We start from the raw sequence: 20,939 nt of genomic DNA, 5'->3' as shown, positions 1-20,939 counted from the left end.
TGAAACAGACCAGGCTTTCAGCTTTAAACACATTCCTTTCTATAAAAATACTATTTTCTTCCCTTTATATCTTTAAAAAGTATAAGGTTTTAGATGGCCCTGAACTTCAGCGCATTGAGAAACCGTGTAAGTGCTGTGTAATTGGCCTAATTAAAGTCATTAATCACTAGGTCCAAAGGTTAAACACTTAAACACCTAAAAATGCTTTAACTTCCCCTGCTGAAACTCATTGGACCCAATCCTGATATAATGTTGTGGACTCATTAACATTATTATTAAATTCTAGGCTTTACTAGGTCACGTCCTGGGTTGTGGAGCAAAAATGACCTTGCACCAGTAAAAGTCGTCTGAACAGGTCCTAGTTCTTAGATTGAAATATTGGAGTAGATAAGTGGGCCTATGTTCTTAAGCTTTGAAGGACAGCTGATCTACCACGCTTACATAATGGTGCAACAGACAGTTTTTTTGTATTGATAAACTTAATTTAAGGAAAAACTCAGTTAAGCTGGTTTGTAACAAATCTAATTGAATGAGGACAGAAATGAAATCAAACGGATAACAAATTTGGAATAAACTTGTGACACCTGATAAGATGCCACCCATGGCAGCCATTATGACCACTATAACAAGAAGACCATTGATAACAAGCAGACAGTTTTAGTACAGTCTGAACACACACACACACACACACACACACACACACACACACCTGTCATCCATTTCCACTCTTTTCATGCTGTGCAGGTGTAACACAGCAAGGATGATGGCCACCAGGAAAATGACGATGCAGCACACACAGACACTGATGTAGAAAACACGTGTGGATGTGGTAGGAGCATTCGAACTGCTTGCTGAGGACAAAAAGAAAAACAGCAGATGTTACAAGAGCATTTCTTCAGTATAAAAACTGTATTCACTAAAAGCCTAAATGACTGCAGATACATACGGTCGATTCTTTGTATGGTTGTGTTTGGGAAGGGCAAAGTTTTAGGGGGCTCTGGCTGCTCAATTCCTGTGAAATAAAGCCAAAAGAGGAAAAATTCAATAAAAATTTAGTATTATTATTTTGCAATGTGTTATTGAAGGACATTACATTTTTCCATTTAGGAGCATTTATTTAGATTATTACTCATTACAATTAGAATTGTACATACATTTGGGTACATACATACATAGGTTTAGTTTGGCAATTTGTCAAGGCAGAAAAATCTGACTCCTTCCTATCAAAGTGTAAGACACACAATTGACCCAGTTCTTCTAAGGGAGAGGAAAATGGGGGCACACAAAAACATCCAACACCTAAACATATGCTTTAAATAAGCAGATAATAAATTAATTGGCCATTTCCTCTGGGAAAGCATATGATAGAGAGCTTGTGTAACTATTCTGTTTGTGTGTCAGTTTTACATCCCCAGAAACAGTGATCTGCCAAATCTGCAAAACTAACAGATTTGCTGTAGAAGAACTGGAAAAATTAATACGCTCAGATTGTCGGACTAAAGAAAAAAAATCTTACTTCGGTAACACATTTTCCTGCGTTTGAAGTTGAGCACTGTAAAGTTGTTGGCTGGCGTAGTCAGGTTCAACTGCACTGTTAACACAGCCTCTCCATCGGCCTTACCAGAACAGAACAGGTCCACTCTAAATACTAAACATACAGAGAAACACCAAGTGAGATCACACTCATTTTTGCATTAAACATAGTAGAGTAAAGTTGTAAATACTTTACTCATTTGAATTATATGAAATTAAAGCAAAAGTCAGAGCAAGAGTGCATTACAACTTCAGGTGCGTGCGAGAAGGAATCAACACACATTAAAGCTCTTTCCCGGTAAAATGAAGCCCACAAACCCTCTTATGCGAGTGAAAGCACACAATGTGCATGTTAAACTATGATGATAAAAATTATAACTAATCGCAACCTATCGTCAAGAAAGCCCGCTATTGGCCATATGTAAGACAAAAAAATTACTTTTTTCCATGTTCGGCTTGGCCATATGTAAGACAAAAAAATTTCTTTTTTCCATGTTCGGCTCTGTGTAGCTTTCCATGTACAGGTATACTCCCCGCGGCTACACGCGGATGGCCGCGTTGGACATGAATACGCAATTCAAATTATTTCTGATTCAAATTATTACTCTACCAGGCTATCAGGGCAGCTCTGATTTAGAATATTTACATAAAAAAATTTGGATAGATGAAGAAAAGTATAGCGGATCCACCACTGCAAACAAAGTTTAGAACAAACAACAAGAAAACAAAGAACAGAAATCAAACATTATGGTGACAAAAATGCTCCACAGCTTTCTGTTCTTAGAAGAAGTGAAAACAAATGAAAAGACGATGGTCTGCGTGCAAATGGTGTCTATTTCCTTTGTGTAATTGTTTGTAGTGTAGTGTCCTGTCTCAAAATTTCCACGCGCATGCGCTGTCGTAAATTTTTGGGCGCGGTGCACGGACCCTCCTGATGACGAAAATGACATCATGCGGACGTTGCGCATATGCGGATGTCCTTAGTATACCTTCGGCTTGAGATCGCTAATAAACAATATCATCAGGGGGCAAAGCAAAAGTTATTAACTTATATATAAACTCATTTTATCTGAAAACCCACTGGATTGGTTAAAAAACACAGGTTTTCTTTAATGGCAAACATAGCTAGAAAATACCCATGTGACCGCAACCATTACTCCATTAGAGCACGTGTCCAGAGCAGCTGGCAGCATAGTTACTCATGACTGAAACCTTTAAAGGACCACACAGAATCAACTACTACTGCAAATTATTGTCATTAATTTAAACAGTCATTCGCGCTGTAAATAGGGCTGGGTATTGTTTAAAATCTTTCAATCCGGTGCCAATTTCGATACCGGTTCCTAACGATACTTTTTTCGATACCATATGTTTTAAAATCCATTGAAACATTAAAAAAAACATTAAACACACAAATTTTATTTTTCACCTTAATTAAAACAAATTCTGGTAACACTTCTCACTCAGGGCAACATTAATAAAACTGGTTGTGGTTTTTGAATAGGGGTGCGCCAGCACACTTATCAGTTTTTTTTATGAAAATAAGGAAACAAAAATAAAGAAACTAAGATTATAATTAACACTGCTGTATTTTATGAAATGTAAAATTGTATTAAGCTTGGACTAACAGTATTTGTGGGTTCATTATAGCTGCAACTTTGACAAAAAGTTAAAATATTTAAATGGGTGATTGAGTTTTACTGGGAAGATTTGTATGCATGTTTGTTTTTTGTAAACAATACTCAACTTCATAATTACCAAAATATTAAATACATTTGGGATTTTTAAAATTAGTAGATAATGCATTCATTGTCATTTCATTCAAGTGAAATTAGCAAACCAGTTAAATGGAATTTTAGTTTGTTTTAAATAACGAGTCAGGCTTGTAAGGAGTGTTGGGCTGCGCGTGTGCGACCATAGACTGTAAAAAAAAGGTTTAAACGCATCGTCCATTTTGGGAGATGAGGGCATGAAGGCTTTGCGATGTGGAGGGACAGGCGTGAGTATTTCATAAGCATTGAGAGACACAAGCTGCGCGCGTGGGTCAAGTTTAAACACCTTGTCGAGACCTTTGTGGGAGACGCGCGCGCAAAGCCTTGCCATGCGGAACCAGGCGCGAGTAAAACAAGCAGAGACACAGGCTGCGTGCATGATTTAAATTGAAACCCCTCGTCACTTTAGGAGAAACGCCGTTTTGGTTGACGTGCCCTTCACGAAGACAACACGGCCATACTTGCGCTAACTCAATTGGCTATACAACTGTCACAAAGACTTTCTTATTGCATCCTTTCTACACTTGTGTTGGGTGACTGTGAGTTGGACTGCGAGTATTTTCAGTAATCCTCCCCTTCACGTGGTGGTGGACAGCCAATCGCCGGCGCTTTAGGTACATACATGAAGTACAGGCTTCACAGACAAAGCTGCTTTTGGAATCGAAATTTGGCACCGAAAGATAAACAATTTTTCGATACTCAAAGTTTTGGAGTTTTTCATTCGATACCATAAAAGTATCGACATTCGGTACCCAGCCCTAGCTGTAAATTACGTGCGTGGATGGAAACGGGAACGATCTTTGCTTACAACCAAGCTCTCTCACACGAGGAAAGTCTGAGTCGCCTGCATTACAAGCTCTCTCGTGTGAAAAAAAGCATGCAATGCATGCCAATGTCTCAACTGCAGGTTATGCGGTAATGTAGATGGCATCATCAAAGGCATCAGCGAAACATCTGACTATAGTAGGTTGATCCCTGATATCATAGTCTAGCGGCACAGCCCTACATTTAACATTACTATATGATCAATTCCTGTTAAACAGCATGACAAACATTAACAAAAACATCCACAGCTAAAGCCGCTCTTTTACTTATTGTTATAGACAGCAACTAACGCATTTGGTAGACGCTTTTATCCAAAGCAAATTATGCATTCAAGCTATACCTCTTTTAATCAGTATGGCAGTTATAAGGAAAACCCTTATGTGCAGCTAACGTAACGCTCTACCAACTGAGTTACAGGAACACCTATCTTTGTAAAACGGAGCAGGATGTTTATTTCACGCACCCGAGCGGCTGCGAGGGACCTCTCCCTGGGCAGAGATGTTGCTCTGAGGTTGATCCATGGCTGATGTGTTTTCTACCTGAAACCCCAACCTGTAATCCACCTGTGAAGAAAAGTAGGAGGAGGAAGATTAATTTTGCATAGTAGAATAAACAAAACATTTCCTGAATATCACAGCGGCCCAATAAAAGGTGCCGTAAAGTCATTATGCATAATAATAATTTCTTCAACTTTCCGTGACCTGTGACATATTTAGTATGACATTGGTTATGTTTAAGTTACAAGCACAAATTTTTGTCTTATCTGGCAATTGGCAGTTATCCGGCACTGCCAGGGTTGCATAATCCATGTAATAAAACCAGCCCAATAGTCATTCAAAACTAGCCCAAAACCATCCTAAAGATCATTCACAGCCCACATACCAATAACTAAATGAACTAAATCATTTCATCCTTATCCCACACAATAAAACAAACCGCAGAAAACGGTTTTAAACATTTCGGCTACAATCCGAAATGTAGCCGCATGAACTTGGCAACGCTATACGCAGTATCTCTCAGCAAGTGCACGCTTCTTCTCTGGGTGAATGTAGAAAGTCAAAGTTGGGTTGGAAAAAGTTGTCCTAAAAGTTTTCAGATATGGGCAATGGAAACACAATTTTGGCACAATGCTATTTTATTGCTTTATGTAATGTTATGAAAGAGTACATGGACCCTGCAGAATGTATAGCATGTGTCCACATTGCATTGCGTGGTGCCAATGTCTTCCTATATTGCATGTCTTGCCGAAGAGTATTGCGTGATACGTGATAATAACTTTCTCACAACACCCTTTCTTTAACCAAACATTCAGAATGTAACTAGCTACAATTTGGTTACAATTTCCTGTCATCTGAGGCACAAATGTCCCACTTACGAAAATAATAAATACACGATTTCTATGACTCAGCCCTACCCCACAGAAAACAGGACAAGACATTGCAACATAAGTAATAAAAATTATGAATACTGTTAACCTTGCTGCTGGAATGCCAAGTGAAATGCAGGCTGTTGGTATCACTGGGCACAGGCAGAATGAAGGACAGGGCATAAAGATTCACCACATCATCCCTCACATAGTATAGCTCGGCATCAAGACCTGCAGAGAAAAAGAGATAGGAAAACTGATCAGGACCGAGTTTAAACCAAGTTTAAATGGTTAAATAGCTTTACAAATCACACTCCCCTCCTTCCTCAAGTGAGACAGCAGTTATGTGCTCATATGAACTTCCTATTTCACCATCAAAATATCGTATGTGCCTATTTAGGCCTAATGAATTCTACAGGACTTGAAAATACATTATGGTGCTTAAAGATACCATGGCCACAACACATCATACCAGAGAGAAATAAAACAGACATACACTCTTTCAGTGTGGTGAGGAATATGCATCTCTTTATCCATCCAAATATATATATATGCGCCTATCTTTACGGCATCTATTTGTGTATCACATGTATCCTCACCTTTTTTCACCTCAAGTACCTGAATAACCCCGGACAAACCAGAAATGTGTCCCATTTTACTTAAATTACAATGGTTTCTAAAGAAACAGACTGCATAAAGGTGAAAAAAATCAAAGTCATTGTTATATAATTATAACCACTTGACAGTCTTAATCCTTAGGCTAAACAAAGCAAAGTCTTTCATGTAAAACCATGTACCCCTGGTTATATCACTGTATTATATTGTAAAGCAGTGGTTCTCAAACTGGGGTCCGGGCCCCCCAGGGGGGCCCCAGTTTTATGACATTTTATAAAATACATTCATTTATCATGAATTCTGTGTAATTAAACCTAATAAAAATAAGGGTACTAACCAACAGCACTACTTTGTATAACTTAATGTTTTGTTTAATAAAAAATTAATTTTAGAACAATTTTTTGTCATTAATTTTCAATGTGGGGGGGACCGTGAAGGAATGCACTGACACAAGGGGGGCCAAACACAGAAAAAGTTTGAGAACCACTGTTGTAAAGAACAGGCAAGACAGCCACTAAAACAGGACTACAATTTCCAAACAGGATGACATTAGTATAACCACAAGGGTTCATGCTAAGACTATGGAATGCTTTCCCTAAAGTCTATGGTAGGCTACCTATGAAATCACCAAGGCTGCCGCCCAAGTGTTGACCACAGTTCATTCCTCTCTCCTCCCCCATTCCTTTTAGAACCATGCGGAAAGGTTTCCCTCTTCAACAGAGGGCTGTAACTCAGCCATCACCTCCACCTTACTGAAAATGAAAAGTGGAGTATGTTTACGTTTAAGGTCTTCACCTTCTATTACCAAAGAAAAAACAACTTGGCTCTACCCAACCTAGCCCCCATTTTCTTATACCTCAGGCTAGAGACACTGTAATCTAAACAGAGTTTCATTCCTGGCTGCATTCCTGAGATAGACTCGAGCTGAAAGCCTTTCACTCCAAAGCAGCACAGCACACCTATGCTCTTGATTTTACCACTTCAATCATGCAATAAACAATTAGAGAGCGAGGCAATGCTGCTGAGCTTGAGGCTGAGGTTGCAAGTGGAGCCTGATTCTCATACAAATGAGGCTCAGGGAAGTGTGAAGTTAACTGACAGCTGAAATCTCTCACCATGCCCCGGGGCAACCTTATCATGACTAGAAGACCCTGCCACGGCTGTCTGGAGCCAGTCTGACAGGGGTCTGTTCAAACAGAAGGGGGAAGGGTCATTAACCCCTTCCTAACACACACAAATAAAACCAAAATAGATATTTTTGGTTGAAGTTTTACAAGCGTGAGCTATTTGGCTATTGGACAATATAGAGTTACATCATACCACTGGAGTAAAGGCTTATTGCACTATTACATGTAACGATTATTCGATTGATTGATCGTTAATTTAAACAATCATCGAATATGGAGAATTGCATAAATTCACATCCCTAGTTTACATGAACAAAATTTTGCCAATCTGACTGAATTTAATCCGATTCAATAGAGCTTATATGTAATCCTAAATATTGCAATCTGATTAAAATGTTTGTTTACATGTACATTCTATATAATCAGAACCAAACGTCTGTGCAAGAGCACAGCCAGGATTGCCAGATTCGCTTATCAAACCAGCACAATGGACATTCAAAACTAGCCCAAAAGCATCCCAAAGATTATTCAGAGTCCAAAGACCAATAACTAATGTACGAATCCTTTGATCTTTAATTCACAAAATCTGAATTCTGCCAAAAAGCAGAGTCGAGTTTATGCGTATGGCCCTGTGTGAAAAAGTGCTTGCCCCCTAAACCTAATAAACGATTGGGCCACCCTTAGCAGAAAAAATTGCAATCAAGCATTTGGGATAACTTGCAATTAGTCTACAGCAATGTGGAGGAATTTTGGCCCACTCATCTTTGCAGAATTGTTGTAATTCAGCCACATTGGAGGGTTTTCGAGCTTGAACCACCTTTTTAAGGTCATGCCACAATATAGGATTGGATTGAGGTCAGGGCATTGACTAGAACACTCCAAAGTCTTTTATTTTGTTTTTCTTCAGCCATTCAGAGGTGGACTTGCTGGTGTGTTTTGGATCATTGTACTGCTGCAGAACCCAAGTTCGCTTCAGCTTGAGGTCATGAAGAGATGGACGGACATTGTCCTTCAGGATTTTTGGTAGAGAGCAGAATTCATGGTTCCATTTATCACAGCAAGTCCTTCAGGTCCTGAAGCAGCAAAATAGCTCCACACCATCACACTACCACCACCATATTTTACTGTTGGTATGTTCTTTTTCTGAAATGCTGTATTACTTTAACGCCAGACGTAATGGGACACACACCTTCCAAAAAGTTCAAGTTTTTTCTCATCAATCCACAGAGTATTTTCCCAAAGTCTTGGGAATCATCAAGATGTTTTCTGGCAAAACTGAAACAAGCCTTTATGTTCTTTTTGCTCAGCAGTGGTTTTCGTCTTGGAACTCATGAACACTTACCTTAATTGAGGCAAGTGAGGCCTGCAGCTCTTTAGATGTTGTTGTGGAGTCTTTTGTGACCTCTAGAATGTGTTGTCGCTGTGCTCTTATGGTAAATTTGGTCGGCTGGCCACTCCTGGGAAGGTTCACCACTGTTCCATGTTTTGCCATTTGTGGATAATGGTTCTCACTGAGGTACGCTGGAGTCCCAAAGCTTTAGAAATGGCTTTATAAGCGTTTTTAGACTGATAGATCTCAATTAATTTCTTCCTCGTTGGTACCTGAATTTCTTTGGATCTCAACATGAAGTGTAGCTTTTGAGGATCTTTTGGTCTACTTCACTTTGTCAGGCAGGTCTAATTTAAGTGATTTCTTGATTGCGAACAGGTGTGGTAGTAATCAGGCCTGGGTGTGGCTAGAAAAACTGAACTTAGATGTGATAAACCACAGTTATGTTTTAACGGCAGGAGGCAAGCACTATTTACACAGGGCTATGCGTGTTTGGATTTTGTGTTCTCCTCATAATTCATTTAAAAAATGTATGTTACTTGTGTTATCTTTGATTAATATTTAAATTAGTTTGATGATCTCAAACATGCAAAAATTAATACAAAAATCAGGAAGGGGCCAACACTTTTTCACACCAATGTATCTGGATACATGGACTAAATCTAAGTTGAGTTATTCTAACAAGAAAGTTATTAAGATGTTTTCAGATATAGGCAAAGAAAACACACTTTTGAAAGGTATGATGCCATTTTATTGCATTATGTAATGTAATGAAAGACATGAATGCTGCAGAATGTACAGCGAGTGACCATGTTACCTTAACAATTCGTGTTGCCATTGCATGTTGCTGTGACGAGAATTATGCGATACGTAAAAAAAGGTATATATAAGATGTGAAATGAAGCACACTTGTTCTGCGCATGTGCACAAAGTAATTGTAGCATCCGTTTGAGAAAATACTATGATTAATGCATTTACATGTATACTTTGAGCCATCAATACGAATACAAACAAATTATTTGGTTGCATGTAAACAAACCTAATGTGTCGTCCTGGTCTAAACAGATATCCTGCCTAAAATAATAAATCAGCCAGCTTTGAGTGTCTGCTGAGATTTACTAGACACATACAGGCATACTTGAGAGTAATTGCTGTTTGGTTCATACTGCTTTGATAAGCCTCATAAACACTGCTATGTAAGCAGAGACGAGAATGGCAATGAAACAAAAAAGACCCTTTAAGGAAGTTGCAGAGTAACAAGTCTTGGTTTGATTATGGAGCCCACAGAACAGGTGGATGAAGAATGCAAAAGAAAGCAAAAGGTTCTTTGAAAACAGTTGAAATTGATGATTAACCAAACAAGTTTATTAAACCATACAGTATGTGCAGCCTGCTGCTGCTGCTGCTGCTGCTACTACTACTGAGAGAATCTCCCGATATATATCGCCCAGCCCTAGGCATCACACCGTGTCAAAGGTCTGTAAAGAACCAGTAAGTGAGAGTCTGATCTTTTCCAGTTTAATGCAAGTGAACACCTTTAGTCATGTATCAAGAGAAGGGGGTGAGACATGCTTCCACTTTAAAAGGATGAGACATCTTGCTAGTAAAGTAGTAAAGGCTAAAGCCTTTTGGACCGTTACGGGTGGACTGGTATCAACTGCTAGCCCAAAAATGGCCAAAAGTGGATTTGCCTCATGGTCTATGGCAAAGGCATCTTCAAAGTTTTAGGGGCATTTGGGGCAGTCTCATAACAAGTTGATCAGATCAGTTGGTGACTGTTTACACCTATTACATGCATTGCTGACCTCTATATTTTAGCAAATCTAGCATTAGTGTAGCAATCCCGGTGTAGAATCTTACACTGTCTAAGCCCATGTCTTGCACATATAGATGAGGTATGTATAAGCTCTTAACCTCTTTTTCTAAAGCATAAGTAACAAGGTTGTTTCAAAAGCCCTGTGGTTAACCTCAGTGCTTGAGGAAAAAAAGGCTCTCACCCATGGTTTCCGCTTGCTTCAAAACCAAACCTTTACAGAGCAATCTGGGAGGGGGGTAATGTCTTTTATATAGCTTCAAAACTCCTTTCATGGTTGAATTGCTCGCACCGTTCTTAAAAACCAAAGAAAAAAAAACATGTCTACAGGCCGAGAACTCTATAAAGCATTATATTGGTAGCTCTTGCTTGAAGACCTTCACAAAGCTTTGTATTTCTGAATTATCCCTAAACCAGCCAATGAAAAAGAGAGATGACTCATAAAAGTGGTGAAAATGGCATAGAAAAAGAACTAAGGACCTGAATTCCCATTCTGTTTGTGACCACTGCAGAGAAAGGGATTCCAGGCCAAAAAAAAATCATCCGGCCATACAAGTTTACTGATGGGGAACCAGAAGCATGTTAAGGTGTGGTGGTTAGAAAAATATCCACTCTGCATCAAGTAACGTTTTCAAAACAACTTGCTTCATTAGCTGAAGTCATTCCATCACTATTCAGCTGTGTGACAGGGGCGTAGCCACGAGGGGGCCTGGGTGGGCCTTGGCCCCCTCATTTACATGTCTGGTCCCTCTCAGATTTCCAATTGCTTAAAATAAAATAAATAAAATAAGAAAATGTTGATTTCTTAGCCTGATTGATAGATTGACCAATCTAAATGCTGCATGATAAAATGAGACGTGACACGTGTTGTTGTGCGTAACTTACACTGTCATCTTCGCATGAGAGTTCATTAATATTCTGTGATAATTAGGGGTGCACCGAAATTTCGGTCGCCGAAAATTTCGGCCGAAAATGGCATTATCGTTTTCGGGCCGAAATAAAAAATCCAGCCGAAAATGTTAACCGAAAATGAATGTCAACCGCGCCCCTTTCATCTGTGCGCTAGCGCTTGGGTTTCACTCAGCCTCACGGTGATCAGTCTCTCCCACCCCTCCCCTTCGTGCTCAAGCAGGTTTCACTCAGGGTCCAGCTGTTTGCACGCGTCTGCAAAGATTAAGAATGTCTTGATGTGTAAACTTTAGAGAGAGTCGCGCTATGTGTCTCTTACTGTAATCCATTAACGTACATTTGGCGAATAAAGCAATGAAACACAACGTAACGTTTTTATGTGGAGCGACTGTTGCGCTGTTTGGGATTCACCATCAGGCTCTGTATATGCATGCGTTTAAGTGCCCTTAAAGCCGAAAGTATACTAGGGACGTCCGCGTATGCGCGCCATCATTTTCGTCTTCAGGAGGGTCTGCGGCCGGCCGCGCGGACCGGCCGCGTGCAGCCCACAATTTGAGATCGCACGGGCAGTGCGCGCACAGTCCGCGTACAACATCGCATGCGCATGAAAATATTTAGACAGGACACTCCACTACAAACAATTATACAAAGGAAATAGACAGCATTTGCACACATACTATCGTTTTTCTTCTTTAATTTTATTTCATCCATAAACAGAAAGCTGTGGAGCATGTTTGTTACCATATTGTTTGATTCCTGTTCTTTGTTGTCTTCTTGTTTGTTCTAAACTGTGTTTGCAATGGTGGATCAGTTTCTTTTCTTCACCTATCCTAATGTTTTAATGTACTGTAAATGTCTCCAAATCAGTGCTGCACTAGAGTAATAATTTGAATAGAGACGCGTTTAAAAAAAAAACAAGCAAACATAAATTCTCTCTGTTATTGACAGGGCACATATAAACAAAATTCTCTCCACAGTATTCTTTTTCTAATAAAAACATTTGTTTATGTCTGTATAGATTACAGTCAGATTAACCTAATGAAGTCTGTGTCATTAATGTTGATCAAACAACCCATTACAAAGAGACAAATAGCTCTAAAAAATAATAATATATTTAATTTATTGTGTTATGATTAATTTAATTTGATTTCTGTACCTAATGCTAATTTCAGACCTTATTAATGTACAACTTTGTTCTCTTATATAAATGTTTGCAATTTCTTTATTGTTTATTAGATTTTTCCCACCTGCTTTTTGCTGATCCGAAAAATAATCTGATCTGTGCCTCAAAAACTGTAATGTGATCCGAACTGTGAGTTTTTTTTATCCGTCACACACCCCTAGTAAAGTTAGCACACAGTGATAGCCATAAATGCAATTGTACTAATAATTGGCATAATAATTTATTTCGGTGTTTCGGTTTTTTGGCCTTGGTTTCCTTTTTTCGGTTTCGGACAAGAATTTTCATTTCGGTGCATCACTAGTGATAATGGCAACTGGCGCCCAAAGAACAATATTACGCTTTTTCAAAAAAGCACGGAAAGATGAGCAAGAAGGAGAAAATGTGACATTTACATCATCCGAGTCTGCTTCTGCGACAGAGAGTGAAGTGGCACCTGAGGCTTCTTAGGACACAGAAACGCCTACATCACAGGAGTGTAGCGGTGAGACTTCCACGACACAGATCGGCATAATGCCCAATGATTTGTTTGCAATTGATGAACCGCCTTCCCAACCAGTGATGACCACATTTCCTTACACTGAGTCGGAAAGAATCGTAGCTTTTCCCCAAAATGGTACAATGAGTTCACATGGCTTGAATATAGTTTAACAAATAATGCTGTGTTTTGCAAAGTATGTCGGCATTTTCATCTGCGATGGATTCACAGACTGGAAACACCTCCACGGGTCATGCATCAGACACAAGCCAGCAAATCTTATTTCCTTTCCATTTGTAAATATGAGGCATATAAAGCAACTCGTAAAACCCATGGTACTGTTTTAAACCAGCTCTTTCGGGATGACCGCACGTTTGTGGAGAACAATTGCGAATACGTGAAAGTGGTCATTGACATGGTTATGCTCTGTGCAAAACAAGGCATTGCTTTACACGGCCACATGGAAAATGAAGAGGCCTTAAATAAGGGCAATTTTTTTGGAACTGTTTAGCTTAATTGCTAAGCATGACCCAAACGTGCAAAATCGTCTCCATGAGATACATAATTTTTCCCTACTGTCTTTTGAATGGGAACTGGTGGATTCTTTGGACTATGATGACATCATTGACATTTTTAATAATCGCGCTATGTAGACTCTGCCTTGTCATGTAAAAGGTAATCCCATGGTTTGAATTATAGCTGCTGAGCTATGCTGTATGCTGTCATGGTGATGAAACTGAAGTAAAAATGCGATGATTTTATAATAATAAATAAATAATAATTCATTTTATTTGTGTGCACCTTTCAGGACACTCAAGGACGGAAACCTTACAATAATAAAATACATAAATAAACAGTAAATTATGATGTATATATTTGTTTTTAAATCTTTCCTTGCTGTTTTTCGAACATAAATTGGTGGATTTTCTAGACTGAGTATGATGACATCATTGACACTTCATAATTGCCCTAGTAGACTTATGTAAAAGGTAATAGGCCTAATCACCGAGCTATGTTGTGGGCTCATTTTAAGATGGGACCCCCAAAAATAAAATTCTGGCTACGCCCTCTGCTGTGTGACACTAGGATAGTGCCCTGTTTGAACAAGTCGATCATTATAACTGAGGGCACTCAGTCCAACTAAATTTTAGGTTCTTTGCCCCAACATTTGGACAACATGATTTACTCTGTCAACTGTAATAAATGAGATACAATGTCAAGTGGAAATACTTGTTTAGATCAGCCATATATGTTTGAACCAGAAAGTGCACATTTTAAGATTACAGGGTCGACATGTCAGAATTGGAATCCGTTTTAAGTATCATGCTAATGTGATTGGTTACAATGTGCTACTAATTAATTTACATTTGTGCATTTGCAGTTACTTTTTTCAAAGTGATTGACATTCAAGCTACAGAATACATGTTTTTATGAGTATGTGTGTTCCCATAAAATCAAATCCATAACCTTTGTGCTGTAAACGCAACACTCTACCACCTCAGCTACAAAGCATAAGCCAAGCAATTAGGTTTCATTTTTTAGATTGTTCTGATACTTATGTTTAAATTCTGCAAAATATACAGCCATTGCTCTATGGTGGTAATGCGACTCCTGTAAAACTGTGAAAATGCACTACGTCACTACTTCAAAGGGGAGTAAGAATTTGTGGTTTTTAAGCTGTGGTCTGGGATTCAAAGAAAACAAGGCTATTTTATTTAACACAGAGCACAAAGAATAAAGCAGAAATTAAATACAATACGTAAATGGAAAAGCAATTAACATCCATGTCATCGCCAACAGACCCTACATTACCGCAGACCTCTTTACCAGACATGCAGTTTTAGATTCCTTGTTTCTTGTAGATCACATGTCTATCTTTAGAAAGGTGGAACAAAACAAAGTGAAAGCCAGGAGAAGAGGTAAGCACAGGTAGAACAAAGAGTCTCCTGTACTCAGGGTCTAGTTCATCCATGATCCCTCAGTTCACAGAACACAAACAACAGACAAGCTCAGAGAGTGAAAAGGAGGGAACGGAGAGCAGCTCTGTTATAAATTCCAACAGACAATTGGAAGGGGAGATTTTTTTATTGTGTTCCTATGGATGTGTGTTGTCTAGAAGGCTTTGGCCATTTTATTGTTTCTTGAGTAAGACTGCATTAAGGTAAAGATGTGATAAGGAAGATATCTGTAATCAAACAGGAAGCAGAAGCACCACTGACACTGACGACTTCGAAAGTAGTAAAAAATACAATTGAAGTCGAGTGTGCTCCAACACTGCATTGCTTAAAATATATTTATTTCTGTTCAGCAGAACAAATTAATTTATACAGGTTTGGCACAACATTTTGGGTGAACTGTCCCTTTAAGAAGACTCCATTCTCTTACTGTGCTTTCACACCACCACCGGCAAGAGCGTCAATACTAACCACGCTATAGAAAAGGTGTAGCGGACGCTCGAATGCATTCTCTGGAATGCTCAAGTGGAGGTTTCAGCCTTCCGATTGGTTGCAGGCCAAATGTTTCCCCCTTACGATTGGTTGGCGCCAGACCGTGTCATAGCTCATTACCATAAAGTTGAGCTGATTACAACTCTCCTCGACGCTCACACCGTACATGACGCGCCGCTGCTCAATGGAGCTCGCCGTCGGCTCTCATTGAAAACAAATTACTTCCGGCTACTTTGACGCTCTCGCCGGTGGTGGTGTGAAGGCACAGTTATAAGTTCTGCTCCATCTTGCAAACCTCTCTTCTGTATGAAGAGGGTCAACTCCATGTACACTAGAATCATGCATTGTATAAAATGTAACCAATCGGATGCAAGATATGTGCCCATCCTTAAAACCATAGCAGCAGCCTAAGCCAACACAACGAAAGCAATAAAAGCTTTGTTTGCACGAATAACCGAACATTATTTGTTATTCAAAGATTCATTAATAGGATTTCAAATGTCTGTATGTATTAGGACATGACATTTTTAAAAACATTTTCAGATGGTTTAATATCTCACCAATGTTACAGCAGTGGTCAATGGGTGGCAAGTGGGTGCCTCTAGTTAACCAAACCAGCCAAAAAGGATGCAATGGCTAAAACACCTCACTCAGTACTTTTCTATTACTGCATTTTTAATCATTCTGAGAAAAATAAACCATATTTTTGTTTTACCATAAAAGCATCAACAGTAAAATTAAGCAAAAACCATCATACAACAAACAAAATGGAGGACTGACTGGACGTGACACATATGCTCCTACATGGACCAAACAGCAACAGCTCTCCCTACAAATGTTTGCACACTATGTAGCCAGTAAAGTCCATTGAATTTGGCGTTCACACAAGGGTGCAAAAGCCAGAAAGAGCTAGGGGTCAAGCAAAACCCAAAGAGAGTGGCAAAACATGCAAAATAAGGTAAATGGCAGGGTAAGCCTCAAAGTTTATCAGTAGTCTCATTATAATCAGGAATGTCAGCATGGCGGCTACATTGGAGTTTCTCGTCTACCAGAGTTTTTCTATGACAGATGGTCAAGCGAGTAATCAGTGTAATACCAAACAGGTGTGGGCTAAAAGTAAATGAGAAACTAGCAGGCAGGCATGCAGACCAGACACAGAGTGCAGCACTGCAAAGGAAAAAAACACTTTCAGATGTGGCACTTCCCGTTACCTTTCATAGACTCGCCATGAATGTGATCATCATGGTAAACTGAACTGCAAAGGGAGGGACAGAACGTCAGTGGGCCCAGCGGAAGTGGTGGTGGTGTCACATCTTGGATGTCTGGTGAAAATAACCCTAATCATAGAGAAGCGTAGGCAGAACAACTCTCCAAGGAGAAATCTGACCTCTGGAGAAACACACAGCCCAGTGTGGGTTCAGCAGCTACAGTGTCAGAAAACACTTATGTGAAAAGACAACTTTTAACACTACATAAATTAATTTCATATTTTACAAAGAAAGTGCATACAGAGAACCTAATAGAGATGTTGTAGTCATTGCAACTATTTAATTTTTTTCTTACAGCAACCCTATTTCAAAAGAAACTCACTAACACTGAATTCAAAGGACCAACATGTCTTTTCATGCAGTGGAATGCCATAGACAGACAAGATCTGATGACAAATCAACACACACGCACACTGTTTACATTTTATAGGGACTTTCCATAGACTTAAAAGACTTTTATCCTTTCCAAATGTACATTCCCTTTTCAAATCCCTAATCCCAACACTCACAGAAAACTTTCTGCACTTTTTAATTTTCAAATAAACCATTTAGATATTTTTTCAAATTTTTACTGGTATAACGTTCTTTGTTAGGACATTTGGTCCCCACACCATAGGACCACACAAACAAAAGGTACTTTAAATTCTGGAAATACATTTATAACAATTGCTAGTAGGGATGCACCGAATATTCGGCCACCGAAAATTTTCGGCCAAAAGACTTTTATCACCGAAACAATACGGCCGAAATGTTGTGATGACACAAACAGAAACCGCGACCTGCACGTGCTTGTCTGAAGCAACATGTCAGCGGTGTGGATGTTTTTTAACCGCAAAAAGGCGCTAAGGGAGCAGCTTTTTGTACGCACAGAGGCACGTGCGGTTGATGTGTCTGGTCCAGACGTATTCATCACAGTATGCCCTTCAAAGACCAGAACTCTTGATGTGTAAACTTTAGAGAGAGTCGCGCTAATGTGTCTAATACTGTAATCCATTAACATACATTTGGCGAATAAAGCAATGAAAAACAACGTAACGTTTTTATGTGGAGCGGCTGTTTATGCTGCGCTGTTTGGGATTCGCCCTCGGTCTCTGTGTGCGTGCGCGCGTTTAAGTGCCCTCAATAGCGCACATACGAGAGAGACGCTTTTAAAAAAAACAAGCGAACATAAAATATTTCTGTTATTGACAGGGCACAAACAAACAAAATTATCTCCACAGTATTCTTTTTTTTTTAATAAAAACATTTGTTTATGTCTTAAGTGTATGTATAGATTACAGTCAGAAACCATTCTGTGCTTATTTGGTCTTAAAGATTAATCTACTTAAGTCTGTGTCATTAATGTTAATCAAACAACCTACGACAAAGAGAAAATCACTTCTGTAGCTCTAAAAATTATAATATATTTAATTTATACAAGACAGTGTTATGATTAATTTAATTTGATTTCTGTACCTAATGATAATGTTAGCCCTTATTAATGCACAACTTTGTTCTTTTTATAAATGTTTGCAATTTCTTTATTTGTTATTAGATTTTCCCCACCCTCTTTTTGCTGATCCGAAAAATAATCTGATCCGTGCCTCAAAAACTGTTATGTGATCCAAATCGTGAGTTTTGTGATCCGTCACACACCCCTAGTAAAGTTAGTACACCATAAATGCAATTATACTAATAATTGGCATAATAATTTATTTCGGTGTTTCGGTTTCGGTTTTTCGGTCTTGGTTTCCTCTTTTTCGGTTTTCGGTTTCGGCCAAGAATTTTCATTTCGGTGCATCCCTAATTGCTAGGTTATTTCTTACTGATTTCAAGTCATGAGAGCACACATGCATCGGCTTACAAAAGTAAGCTGAATCCTGTCCGTATATACCAAATTACTGAATAGAAATCACATCCCTGTACAATTGTTATAATCAGGGTTCCCACACCTTAGTTAACTTCAAATTCAGGGACCTTTCAAGGACTTTCCAGGTCCAATACCCTTAAATTCAAGGACTAAATGTGGGGACTAGGGGTGTGCATTGGCACTGCCCTCACAATTCGATTCAATTACGATTCACCAGGTAACGATTCAATTCAATTTGATTCTACAATGCATTGCGATGCATCAGAATTCTACTGTACACACAAGGCAAATTTTTAATCAGTCAAGTACAACTATTTTCAACAAAAACGGAAGCTTAGCAGCTTTAAGACAATGACACTTATATACCTGAGATGAGAATTTACACACAGCGCAAGTCTTGTCTAGTTTCCCATTAACTTCATAGAATCCGAAATGTGCCCATATGTTCACTTTCCATGAAAAAGGGTGCGTTTTTATTTATCCGTCTATCACGGTCATCTCTCTCCGCCTCAGCCATCGTGATTGTTGTTGTTATGCCCCCGGAAGAAATTGAAACTTTACAACTTTATTGTCCACTTGAGGCCAGAAAATAAACAGTGACATAATCGATTATGACACTTTGCTGCATCGATGCTAAATCGTGCATTGCCAAATCGATTATTGTTGACACCCCTAGTGGGAACACATTTCAAGTGACAGCAAGGTAATATCGTGTTACCTTTTAAGATACCTTGATACAGTTCCCTGTCGAGGGAACTCGCGCTGCGTCACTGCAGTGACACTTTGGGGACACCTCCAGGGGTAAGTGCGTCTGAATTCAACCAATGGTGGGGCTTAACAACAAAGACAGGGTGACGCGGGAGCCAGGAAGTATATTGCTATCTGAAATATTGCCAACGACAGCATTACAGGGACGCAGGAAGTATGGCAAGGGAGAAGCAGTGTCTTGTTCCCTTCTCAGGGAACAACAGTTACATATGTAACCAAAACGTTTACATGTGTCAAAACACCAAAACATTTTGGTAATTTGAAAACACTAAGTGTAGCCACAATGTAGTGAAATAAGAGACTTTAGTAATAATCCTTCTCTGTCTTGCCTTGATGTAACCATCGTGTTCTTCAGGGTGACACGAATCTCCAAATCCTTGATTTGATTACATTTTCGATTCTAAGGTCACGGCTCGACTTGATTCTCGATTTTTACTTTTTTTTGAAAGCACAAAAAAATGCTATGCCATTTTTAGACCAGACTTTTATGAAATATAACATCTGACCTTGAACCCAGAGATGCCCTGCCATGTAAGTCGTGCTGCCAGTGGAAAAATATGGTACACACACATACCTGATAAAACGAAACTTCCTGTCAGATGAACATTCCTGTTAGTACTTTGCACCTTAAAAACACGCGTTTATTACAGTCAGACGAGATTGTGATAATATACCCCGATAAGTCATGTTTAAATGCTGTTTTCATAACTCTTAAGCAACTGAAATAGGTTGTTGTGAAACTTAAACAGATCTCAGTTCAGAAAAAACGACCGTTCCTGGCACAGATTCCGTTCCGATGTGCACGTGCGCGTGCTCTAAATTCAGCTGAACGCAGGAAGCGCTTGCTGTTTTTTGTGTCTTATGTAAGGAGAGGTGTCTCCTGCATCTGCCATGCTATCTTTTGATTGGCTGTAGCTAGCTAAGTTAGGTTGATTCGCAGTACTCAACACGTGTTTTTTTTCCCGCTTAACAAGCCGACCGGACGTGACATGGGGGCATGGCAGCATCAACGATTCAATTTTTTTATCTGAAGTTCGAGGTTGTGACTTAAAGCAACACTATGTCTTTTTTACCTTTAAATAATGTCTCTAAAATTATTTGAGTGATAGAACAACTTTTAACTGAACAAATTGTACTGTTGCTGCAACCTGAGCAGCCTCCTAGCTGCTACAAGCACACTCTGAAAGTGGCGGTGGAGGGTAGAGCACACAGCCCCGCCCCTCCCCCTGCCGGCAGAAGAGTGTCTGATACCAGGCAGTGTTGCGCTTTTCAACCACATGGTGGAGCTGTAAGTCATTTTTTCATGGAAACTACATAGTGTTGCTTTAATTTCTCAACCTTAATTTCTTAACCCTGCAATACGATTCGATACACGATACATGGCACCTGGTAATTAATAAATATACTGTATATTTATATATTTAAAGAAGAACATTTTCTGGAAGGCATTAACCTTTTGTGAAAATCATATCAATTCTGCCGCTGGTTAGCAACGTTTTTTTTAATGCTGGTGGGAAAAGCATTATTTATTTCAAATTTAAAAAAATTGAGAATTCAAATTATTCAGAAACTGAATTGTTGACAAAAGGGTCCAAATTCCTACACCAGCACATTACAAGCTTAGACTTTAAAGAAAAGAGAAGTAGTGTAGATTCCACA

The 20,939-nt window shown here is 39.1% G+C and overlaps 1 protein-coding gene across 3 annotated transcripts in view; it reads right to left on the bottom strand.

Moving 5' to 3' along the window:
• Nucleotides 1-20,939, bottom strand: part of ryk (receptor like tyrosine kinase) — an 83,217-nt gene that overhangs the window by 30,343 nt on the left and 31,935 nt on the right. For 2 of the 3 annotated variants that reach the window (XM_055212977.2, XM_055212978.2), the window contains exons 2-6: nt 5,606-5,727; nt 4,594-4,693; nt 1,517-1,648; nt 947-1,012; nt 710-851 (exon numbers count right to left, since the gene is read on the bottom strand). In XM_055212977.2, coding sequence (XP_055068952.2) covers nt 710-851; nt 947-1,012; nt 1,517-1,648; nt 4,594-4,693; nt 5,606-5,727 — 562 coding nt within the window. Of the gene's footprint in view, nt 1-709; nt 852-946; nt 1,013-1,516; nt 1,649-4,593; nt 4,694-5,605; nt 5,728-16,606; nt 16,629-20,939 lie in introns of those variants that run through there. The other variant, XM_073870146.1, reaches the window with a different exon arrangement.

The sequence above is a fragment of the Misgurnus anguillicaudatus genome, chromosome 8, assembly GCF_027580225.2.
Source record: "Misgurnus anguillicaudatus chromosome 8, ASM2758022v2, whole genome shotgun sequence".
NCBI lineage: Eukaryota > Metazoa > Chordata > Actinopteri > Cypriniformes > Cobitidae > Misgurnus > Misgurnus anguillicaudatus.
The sequence above is the reverse complement of the archived record's forward strand: the minus strand, read 5'-3'. Positions and strand labels throughout refer to the sequence as shown.